The sequence below is a fragment of the Cynoglossus semilaevis genome, chromosome 15, assembly GCF_000523025.1.
Source record: "Cynoglossus semilaevis isolate Cse_v1.0 chromosome 15, Cse_v1.0, whole genome shotgun sequence".
Lineage (NCBI taxonomy): Eukaryota > Metazoa > Chordata > Actinopteri > Pleuronectiformes > Cynoglossidae > Cynoglossus > Cynoglossus semilaevis.
Genome location: NC_024321.1, coordinates 9047778 through 9058449, shown reverse-complemented (window position 1 = coordinate 9058449; position 10672 = coordinate 9047778). Strand labels below are relative to the sequence as shown.

General features: G+C 39.3%; 2 protein-coding genes and 1 long non-coding RNA gene across 5 annotated transcripts in view; 2 read left to right on the top strand and 1 right to left on the bottom strand.

The window, feature by feature from the left end:
• Positions 1 to 6: 6 nt before the first annotated feature.
• LOC107989574 (uncharacterized) lies at positions 7 to 6311 on the top strand. 3 transcript variants are annotated; one of them, XM_025062984.1, is made up of 7 exons: positions 7 to 675; positions 884 to 2435; positions 3262 to 3290; positions 3703 to 3831; positions 4615 to 4675; positions 5104 to 5211; positions 5637 to 6311. In XM_025062984.1, exons 1-7 carry the CDS (start codon positions 563 to 565, stop codon positions 6276 to 6278), a joined length of 2634 nt encoding a protein of 877 aa, XP_024918752.1. In that variant the 5' UTR covers positions 7 to 562; the 3' UTR covers positions 6279 to 6311. The 3 variants fall into 3 exon arrangements, with proteins under 3 accessions (XP_024918752.1, XP_024918751.1, XP_016894638.2); XM_025062983.1 differs by having other exon boundaries at positions 4615 to 4681; XM_017039149.2 differs by lacking the exon at positions 7 to 675 and having other exon boundaries at positions 1938 to 2100; positions 2184 to 2435; positions 4615 to 4681.
• Positions 6312 to 7832: 1521 nt separating this feature from the next.
• LOC112488140 (uncharacterized) overlaps positions 7833 to 10672 on the bottom strand; it is a 4236-nt gene continuing 1396 nt past the window's right edge. The window contains exons 3-5 of the long non-coding RNA XR_003051904.1: positions 9745 to 9921; positions 9074 to 9307; positions 7833 to 7957 (exon numbers count right to left, since the gene is read on the bottom strand). This is a non-coding gene — a long non-coding RNA (uncharacterized LOC112488140). The remainder of the gene's footprint in view (positions 7958 to 9073; positions 9308 to 9744; positions 9922 to 10672) is intronic.
• rom1b (retinal outer segment membrane protein 1b) overlaps positions 9761 to 10672 on the top strand; it is a 4956-nt gene continuing 4044 nt past the window's right edge. Inside the window, exon 1 of the mRNA XM_025062987.1 lies at positions 9761 to 9926. Coding sequence (XP_024918755.1) covers positions 9780 to 9926 — 147 coding nt within the window. The 5' untranslated portion in view covers positions 9761 to 9779. The remainder of the gene's footprint in view (positions 9927 to 10672) is intronic.

The following is a 10672-nucleotide window of genomic DNA, read 5'->3' as shown; positions in this document are numbered from 1 at the left end:
TTATGTCCCTTTGGTACTTTAACAATATAAATTCATTATTATAGAAAATTAGGATAAGAAAAACATAAAAACACAAATAAACTCGATATTGTGGATTGATACTACAAAGTCAAATGTGTTGTTTTGGAATCTGTCCAGAGGGCTTTGGGAATTGATTGCCTTCTCAGTGAGGACACATGTTCCGCTTTTTCATCTAGTTCACTGAGCATTTCGCATTGCATCAAGCTTGATGCAAAATCCAAATGCCCTCCAGGAATTTACCATTGGGGTGTTGATATATTATCTCGACATGCTGCAGATGGACATACTCGAGGAAAACTCTTTCAGGTTGATACCAACAACCGGACAACCATATTATTTGCTAATTCGCATTTGTCACTTGCCTGGAATTATTTCTTTTTGGGCCAATTCTATAAAAACAATGATGGTTTACATCATTAAATAACTAGCCGTCGCTGTAACAGGATAGTGTTAGAAAACTTGTGCTCAAACAGATGGTCAACGGCGTTTCCTCCACTAATTTGTATAAAATCTACTGACCATCATAGAAAAGAGAGTGGTTATGGATAAGTTTTTTATGCCTGTTCAAAACCCTTCCACTCTTGATGAGATTAAGCCAAGGGGAGATCATCATCATCATCATTTCCACCATCATCAAGACCCTCATTCACACAGGTAAAAAGATTTTGGTCACATTTTAATTCATTTTAAAGAAGGATTGTGTTTTTTTTTTTTAAATACTGGCAATGTGAAGAGAATGCGATGTGATTTTAAAAACTTTTGGAGTAAGTTACACAAATTTAACAAATACCTTTCAATTTCAAAAGTAATTAATTATGATCTTTTTTGTCCGCCATTTCAATTATTTTTGTTGTCACTGTAGATACACAATGTTGGATGATAAGGACAAAAATCCAAGTACAATCCATGGAAATTTTCACCTCCGTCATCAGAGTCACTACAATAATGACGGCCCTCATTATGATGCTCATCATCATCAAACACCGCAGCCATTTATGCAGAGAGAAGATAACATTCAATACAACCAACACACCCCTGTGACTCTCTCTCGAGCCTCATCCTCCTCTTTTTCTTCCTCTTCTTCTTCCTGCTCTACGTCCTCATGGTTCACAGAGGAGAGTACAAACGATTCTCTTTCTCTTCATCATGCCATGCGGCCACAGCACTCTCTGTCTTGTTCTAACATCCTAGATGTGCGCAGAGATTATCAAGAAAATGACCAGGACGAACCTATTGTCTTTGCCACAGTTAAACATGGCCCAAATTCCAATCTTTTGCACAGGACAAATGGAAGCTCGCAACATAGCAGCAACCGTGTTTCATCTCTTGACCGTGGCCACAGCAGAAGTGAAGAAGGTCTACTGCAGGGTAATAAAACTGGTCCCAGAGGAGACTCCAGGGTTTCACACATTAATGGACTTCTGTATAAAACAGCTAGTCTAAACCGATCACTGGCCTTTAGTGAAGAGGACATTCTCCTCGGGGTCTCCAGAGGCCCGAAGAGAGCTGTGTCCTCCAGTCAGCTTCCCAGCAAAGGAATCCTTAAAAACAAGGAACCTTCGACTGACATCCGCAAGACAAAGTCCATGGAGGTACTGACACCAAAGGGCAAAGGAGACACCCAAGGTGAGATACAACAAGTGAGGTCTGAATTTGTGCAAGCCAAGTTGCAGTTCTCAGCTTTTCTGGATGAAATAACAAAACAGGTTATGAGTCCATCAGATCTCACGGTCTTTGGTGTTAACATAACAAAAAAAGCAGAAATGAGCCCTGCCCATTCTCCACGCAGAGCTAATCCAGTCACACCACAGCTGCCACCCAAGAAACACAGAGAGAGTTCAGGAGAGGAAAAAGATCGCAAACAGCACCACAGCCAGGATAAAGTTTCCTCCTGTACCGCATCAACACACTCAGACTGCGCCAATCCTGACAAAGTGATCGCTTATGCAGCCAGAAATCCCCATGGATGTTCTCCACCTCACCCACCTCACCCATCTAGCCATACCATAAAGCGTGGAGACAGCCAGAAAAACCAAAGACCATCACCCAGTGGAGATTTTGTGTCAAATGACAGGTTTGGTAGGTCTGCTCATTACTTTACTGATGGCACCAGCACCAGTCCTGAACTCTGTCAACCTAAAAAACGTCATCCCCATAAACAGCACCACACTGGCTCCCACTCCCACTTTCCCAGACAGCCCCAAGAATACGGGCATCAGCAGGAGCAGCCGGCCTCTGGACACCCAGGACCCTCCAGCTCTTCATCGTCATCAGCCCAAAATGTAAGCGTTGGCCTTGGATCTGAGTCTTTGGCCCAATCTGATTCATTCAGAGTCAGAGACACAACATTCACAGCCACCAGTCATAGTTCAGACAAGGCCGGTGGTCGATGTTTGCAGCATATGGGATACAGAGTGAGTTTGCAAGAAAAATAATTATATTGAACTTGTTTCACCACACCTTTTGACAATGCTGTGTATATCCAATATTCTTATGCTAAATAACAATTTTTAATAGAACTCGCGCATAAGAATAATCAGACAAAAAAGGAGAATGGCTCAGTGATTATCCTCACGAGTCCAAAGAGCTACATTGATGAAGCCTTCTCTGTAGCAGAGGCAGTACAGCTGAGTCATGGACTGTGGGGGATGTGTCAAACTACGCACTGTAGTCTGAGTCACTCTCCAGCAGTGCAGCACAAAATGGATCCTGGCTTTTAGTGTAAAAAAAAACAAAACAAAAAAAAAACCCCACTGCAGCCTGCAGAGTGGTTGGATAACAGTAAGTCTCTTACGTAACTTTCTGCCTCAGCTTTAAACACAAACAGATAAACACACATCAATACATTGCTCTACCATTTTGGCATTGCATAAAAGGAGTTCAGAGAAACAACACAAAGAAATACACATACTTAAAACCCAGTCAAACACATACTGCAACTAACAGGAACAAACAGTCCATAACCAATAAGTAAGGGGCACTCCCTGTTAAAGCTACATTTATATCAGAAAAATGTATGTAAGTGCCTACATTTATATCAGAAAAATGTATGTACCCAAGAGCCAAAAGTTATGTTACAAATTATTTTATGTCGCTATTATTGTTCAGATTCAAAATACCTTGCTGTTTTCCTTTGAAGGCTGAAGTAGACTCTAGATTTGACATAGATTCAGTGTCAGATTATTAGATGATTATTAAGGATTTAATCTCTCCTTCTCTTGTGTTATTTTTACCCATCAGGACACAGTGTTTGATGTGGACCATCTTCGGTAATTGTCTTCTTCTTTTTCCATTTCTATTTTCCATTTCATATCTTGATTAATTTCTCTGACTTATTGGTTATTAATTTCATTTAAATGATTGTTATTTATACCACTTACAGTGAGAGCTTTGATTAATTTCTATAGCTTTAGTATCCACATTGCCATTTCACATAAAATATAGCAGCATATTATTATTATGATGTTGGTGTGAGACAGTACATAACAGAAGCTCACATAGGCCAATTATATAGTTTGTTCATTATAAAGTCTGTGAACTCTTTGATCAGTTGATTTGGCCTGTTGTGTAGCCCTAGGAAATATATGAGTTATAAATACCTTTGTTGCTCTGAAAGCAGCAGGGCTAGATGTTTTGACAATGCTTCCCTTGTTTCGACATTGCTTCCACACCACTGTGCAGGGCACTGCAGGAGGAGAATGCAGATCTTCAACAAAACCTGCTGCAGACAGTGGTTTGCATTGAGAGCCTGGAAGTGGAGCTGCAGAGATGCAGGGACGAGCTGAGTCAGGTCAAGGAAAAATATAAAAGGTGACCGGCTTTTAACGGAACAAATTCCAACACGTACAGTTGGTTAGCATGGAGCATTTGTACGGATTAAACTGAACTGGAAAATGTCTCTGGTGTGTGCTGTATAAGGCAGGACAGCACGTGTGTACTGGATCGTGTGACGTGGTTTGGAAATTACCAGTGATCTCTGCTTGTAATCAATACGATCTAATCAATGGTTTTGCATAATGGTGACTAAAGATTAATTGATGTATGGAATAAAACCCAGCACATGTTACACACACATGTTTTGATTTGGCTTCGACACATTTTCAACAAGCAGTAGAAAGGAGGAGGACAGAATTCATCTGCCCTTGTTCGTCACACTCACCTCTCACAGCCGCGTTCAGATCTGTTTCCTGTCAGGCCACTAACACATGCCACACATTCTACAGAAGCCTGGAGCAACTGCAGCAGTGACTGTGGTGTCCCTCTTGGCTGCAGTTTGGTGTCAATTGTTGCATGTTTTCAATGAGTGTTTGTGTTGACCACTTGTTCAAAGAAACAGCCATCTGTAGTCATTCACCACACCCGCTTATCTACAAGAAGACTTTCCTGAAGCTAATGTAGAAAAACCATAAAGCTCTGGTCAAGCAAGTTATTCCTACAACCATCTTGAGGTCATCTTCAGTGAAACAGTATTTAAAGCATGCAGTAAATATTACATTTGTTGAATTGCAGTTAACGTTAAATGAGAGGAATAACATGTGACAATGGAATGAAAGTGATACAATATTAAAACTTTCTTTCTTTTTTTGCTAACAGTCTTCTTGAGACCCACACTGGGACCAAGGAGGCTAATAACCAACTGGGGAAACAGCTCCAGGTAGCGGTGAGAAACATATAAAAGCTTGTACAACTCAGACATTTTATGTTGCCATATATTAACATATCTCGTTGTGTGTTTTCAATACTAAGCTATTCAAGCAGTCAATTTATATTTTATACATATGTATTAAATTAAATTAATTTGGTCAACCAAGCGATACATGTGTGTTATTGTTAGACATTATATTCTGTATTCAACTTACTGTATCTAGACTTCCTGACGTTAGTATGTTCAGAAACACTAATTTGAGAAAGCCTTGCTCTGTATAAAACTACCGCGGGGAACACTGGCCTTAAACACTAATTTTAGAAATCCTTGCATAAAACTACCGCGGGGAACACTGGCCTAATCCATTTTTAAAACCCTTTCTCTAACGTCGTTGCCTGTTTGTTTTCAGTTGTTATTGATATTTCGTGTGTTCGCAGTCTGAAAGCCTGAGCAGTGAGAGGAAGTTTCTCCTAAACCGTGTGTCTCAGATGAGTTCGGAGTTAGAGGACGCCCACAGAACTATCGCTGCTCTGGAGAGTATCAATGTGAGCACACTGACACCTAGTGGACACGTATGCACACTCCCACAAGCAGCGGGCTTCCATTTTAAAATGCGTAGACGCTTCCCAATTTGTAACTCACCATGCTAAGCCCAAAGATTGTCTATTTTGTAGATTTTTGTACGTGTTGCTCAAAGGCAATTGATTTTGAGTGCGTGCTGATCTAAAATCCGATTTATACGTGGAATTAAATCGATGATTTCATCCAGATCCACTGATGTACTTGAATAGGAATAGGAATTACATTCCACGTTATTATTTTGTCATTGTACTCATCATGTCAAATATTTTATGCTTTCTAAACCCATTTAAAATGAAAACCTTATAAATAAATGAAGTGTAGCAACATGTAATGTGTATTCAGTGATGATTACTGTAGAAATCTTTGTCTTTGGTGTTTCCCACCTCAGGTGCCATGTTTAATCAAAGATATACTGGAGAAACACTTAAACTCAGCTGAGGCCCTGCAGAGGTTTTTGACTGTCCCTGCATCAAACAGTGGCTCTGCCTCCTCTCCACAACCCCTCTCTCCAAAAATGGAAGAAGTTACACATGACTGGCTGACAAACACAGAGGCAGGGCCACAGAGGGTCACTGCTTTTGTGCCGTTTAAGCAGGGGTCGCCAACAACGACAACAACAACTGAAGCCAACCTCCCAAGTCAACAGGAGTCGAGCAACAGTCCATTTATTTCCACAGCTGACATCAGCCCTGTCCTGTCTAAGAAAATGGCTGGTGTTCATACTGCCAGACCTCAACCTGTCTACCCTCAAAACCTACAGCAGTCTCCCCTGGGCCCTAAGCAGAGTGACACCAAGTCAAATCTTCAACAGGTTGCTGCGGTCAGTGACTGCTGGTGTGGAAAGGGAGGAGTAAATGGAGCACTTTTAGAGCACAACCTTGTGGATGTGACCTCTGTGTCAGCACAGCAGATCTTGGATGAGTTCATGCAGCAGCTGCAGGCTCATAATAATGTGGGTGGAGGGACGGAGCTGCAGGTCCGGGAAGAGTGGGTGGAAGGAGTGAAACCAACAGCTGAAGAGGCAGACTGAAAAGGCAGTATGTTGGAAGTAGATTTATGTTTAAAATACCACAGAAATACCTTAGATAAGATGGTTTTATTATTAACGTACTGTATATATTGTAGTTTTAGGCTTCAAACACTCTGCCTCAATCTACCCATTACTCTAAAGCCAAAAGCCTGACCCAAACAAGTGAATGATGTAAACACCCTCCCCCCCAAAACCACAATGGAGACACACAAGATGCAACAAATATTAGTTATATATAATCTATACACATATTATCTAACTTACTTGTTAATATTCTCTCTAAGAAGTAATTCTTGTGTCACCAATATAATACTAAATCCTCTAATATTATAAAGAAGTTGTAAATCTCATCATGTAGGACCTGTATAGTTTTAGTTTGATACATTGAGACAGTGTAGACTTGGGTTTGAACAAATCAAATAATGTGTCTCAAACAGGGATCTTTACCAAAGGTGGTGCACACGGTTCCCTCCTTGCAAAACTAAAATATTATAATATATAATTATTATATGATTATGTCATAACTTTTTAGACAATATGTTTCAGTGTAGCTTTATAAGCATATTTGCCTGTACAGTATGTGCACATTTATTAATATATAATGTGTTCTTAGTGTTCTTATGTTTAGGAAAAAATGTGACATTTGTACATTTGTCTGTTAATAACAGAAATATATTTTACACTCTTATTATACTTCCAGTCAGTGATCAGTGGTGATTTCTATGATCCTTAGGTAGTTGGAATCTGTTAACTATAAATGTAAAAATGCAGTGTGATCCCAATATATAATCCAGGCTGATGTGTTCAGACAAATAAAAGGTAGTTGCTAATGGGGATGACACCACCAGGAAATAACAGAGGATGAACAGGAAGTGGCTACTGATCAACTGTGTAACTAATTTTCTTAAGAATGAAGAACTACCTCTGAATAATTTATTTGTAAATACACTTACAGGAAAATAGTGTTATAATTTTATGTGGGACATAAATTACTAACCCTAAGTTTTTCTTGTCCACAGGCAACCACAGTCACCCACACTACATAGAAATCACCATTATAAACAGTTCGGATGGTTTCCCTACTTTTGTCTTTTCATGTCTGTGGTTGAATATACCTTTGATTGGCATGTAATTACTGGGCTCAAATAGATTTTACGTTATCCTCTGTCTGTGTTTGTAATACATTTAATACACTTATACTGTTCATCTTAGACTTAGTTTTTAACTGCCATAGAAGACAGAACAAATGTGAAGTTGACATTTGAGCTTATAACTGTGGCTCTGTGATGGTATAGAACATAGTTTGTGAATAATGTCAGCAGCTTGAAATGAACGTTTACCACCCTGATGACTGATGTGTGACCTTGTGAACCATGCACTCATGTATTATTCTGCAGCACAAAAAATAAATATGTAGAAAATGTCAATGAGACTTCCTGCTAATAAAATAAGTTATACAACCCAAGATTGTTTTTTTAATTACTACACATAAACTGCTCAGGTCTTTTGTAAATTTCTTAGGACAATTTAACATTTCATACATTTTTCACTATATGATGTTTTGGCTTCTCAAAATGTAGTGTTGTAAAAAGAATGTACTAACGTGTATGTCAGTCTGATCAACCTTCTCATTTCTGCCACTAGAGGGACTATCAGTCCCTTGCACATCACGTCAGCATCTGCACAAACAAAAATAAAGATCACTGTTAACTCCTGATACAAGGGCAAAAACAGGCAACGGATGGATCCACAGACTAAGAGTTAGATTTTTGCTTTTGTTTGTTGTCATGTTAAAAAAATGGCGTTAGCGTGTCACTGGCTACAAGTTTAATTCTAGCTGCCATGAGTACTTATAATAATCCAGTTTATCCAACCCCATCAACCTCCCTCCTGCTCCACTCATAATCTCACACGAGATTAAATCTTGCCTCCCCGGTCAGACTTTCACTTACTCAAAGAAGCCTCGTTGCATTCTGGACAAATAGTTGCTAAGAGTCAATTCCAAAATAATAAGGAAAAGAAAGAGTTGCTGAGACGTGAGCTGCCATAGAGATGTAATTGCAACAAGACTTTTAAGACTAGACATATTAATACATTAAATGCAGTAAAAGAAAAAAATAAAAAGGAGGCAAATATCCTGGTTTACTGCATTAAATGCTGTAGTATTGAATACAGCTGTGATGTCTAAGTACACGAGTTGAGTTTTAGCAGGTTGCTAGTACATATGATATTGCTTGAATAATGGAAATATTAATTCCTGTCAAGCACTGAATTGACAATATCCACATATTTGCCTAAAACTGTCATACATTTCTACGCCGCAAAATATGATCACAAAAGAATAATTATACACATTAATCAATTTAACCAATTAAGACTGCTAGCCACATCCGTTTAACGATGTTTTCAAAGCAGCTCTGCAACCTTTGGGATGCATTACTACCACCTACTGGCGAAGTTGTGACGAGCAGCAAAACTTTTGTAACCGATAAAAACGTCACAATAACATGTGACAAAATAAAATGTAGCCCTCTTAAAGACTGAAAGAAATTATTTATATGATTATATGATTAACTTATATTATTGTTCTGCACATTTTTGAATCTTTTCAAAACATTTTATTCCGTGAATGAGTTAAAAAGGATGTTTGTGCTTTTGAAACAAGCAATGCTGGCATTTCACACTTTCCCTCTTGATATTCCTAAAGTCTCTGTTATAATAATGTATTTCTTGTCTATATAAGCTATTGATTGCACTGCAGGCTGTGCCGAAAGGTTTCATGTCAGTACACTTACACATACAAAGTCGCTTGTGTCTCCCATAGGTGACTACGTGTCTATCAGAATGAGTTTGCTGATCAGACACTGGCCTGATTTCCCATTGGCCCCTGGAATTTAATAGGATCCGATAGACAGTGTTGGGAGATTACAGCTCCAAACTCTCCACTTAGGACAGTCTTTTATTCTGCCTACCATGGGTAGGGTGGTTTAGGGGGGCGTCACATTTGGGCACAGCTGGAAAGGAACCACCTAATATACAACACAAGGAAGAATTTGATGGCATGACCTCAAAGCTGGTCCCTGCAAAAGACTGAAATTACAGTCTCAGGAGAATTTCGATTAATCTAAGGAAAAAGGAACAATCATTTTTGTTTCATAGTTCACGTTTTACCTGCAAAACAGAAGATCGAAAAGAAACCTTTTGAAATAATTTCAGCATCGGGAAAAAGCTTGTGGATTATCCTTTAAGGTCGACTGTTCCCTGTACTAACAAAGGGATCTACCTGCTTATCCTCTTCATCTGGAACAACTTAGACGAGCTCAACCTGCTAATAACTGATCAAACAACCAGTGCAAAGTCTGCGTTGACAACAGCTTTCTTTCTTGTTAGTTATTATTGCATTTATTTTTACTTAAACAACAACAACTCATTTTGAAGCATAATTGACTGAAAAGTGACATCTTACTGTTTTTAGTGGTGCATCGTCGACAGCTGGTGAAGATGCTGCTGAAGATGAAGTTCAACCAGCAGAGGCGGTTGCGTCTGGCCCAGGGCCTGTGGCTGCTGTCATGGCTGGCACTGACGTGCGGTGCATTCATTTTTTGTCTGGGTGTTTACCTTAAGATGGAGCTGCTCCGTAGATCTGAGGTAAACAGGACAACACACACACATGCAAATATGTTCTATCATAACACAAACACATTCTACATGAATGGACTGTTTCAAAATATATTATATACCATAATTAATGTGTTGGCAGAGTAACTAGGAAATGCTGAAGTCAACAAGTAATCATTACTCTTAAGAAGTACTACAGCAACTTCAACTAACAAAAGGGGCATACAGCAGTACCAGTAGCATTACAATTACAATTATTTTTCATATATTTCTACATTAGCTCCTGCGTCAAACTTCTTGCTGTGGCTGACTTTGAGAACGCGAGGTGCTCAGACATGGTTTGTGGGATGTCCTTCAGACATTTGAGACCTTTTACTCAGCCGAAGTCATCAATACATCCGAACACTGCTAAGAAAGCATTGAGAAAATTTAATGGATCTGCCTGACTTTTAATTACCATTCACTGTGGTTTAAACTAAGATCCACAGTGCAATCCTCAAATTCAAACACGTTGCTCTCAAAACACAGATGTAAACACTCGGTAAAGCTGACACTCAGACACACCCTAGTACATAATCAATTGGTAGGATGGAGAATCAAATACCTTTTTCATCCAAAGTCATTAGCGGTGAGCATTTATTGAACATAGGATAAGAGCAGCGGGTTCAGGTCATCACCACCAATTAGTGACAGGCCTGAAAAGGTCAGTGACTGCTCTGAATAGATTGGAATCATTGATATCCAGTGAGCTGCACAGCAAAGATGGACAGCTTGAT

Coding starts and splice junctions, on each gene's coding strand:
- LOC107989574 (XM_025062983.1), top strand. CDS start 563: ATGGATAAGTTTTTTATGCCTGTTCAAAACCCTTCCACTCTTGATGAG. Junction 3,291..3,702: donor TTTGATGTGGACCATCTTCG/GTAATTGTCTTC, acceptor ACCACTGTGCAG/GGCACTGCAGGAGGAGAATG. Junction 5,212..5,636: donor CTGCTCTGGAGAGTATCAAT/GTGAGCACACTG, acceptor TTCCCACCTCAG/GTGCCATGTTTAATCAAAGA.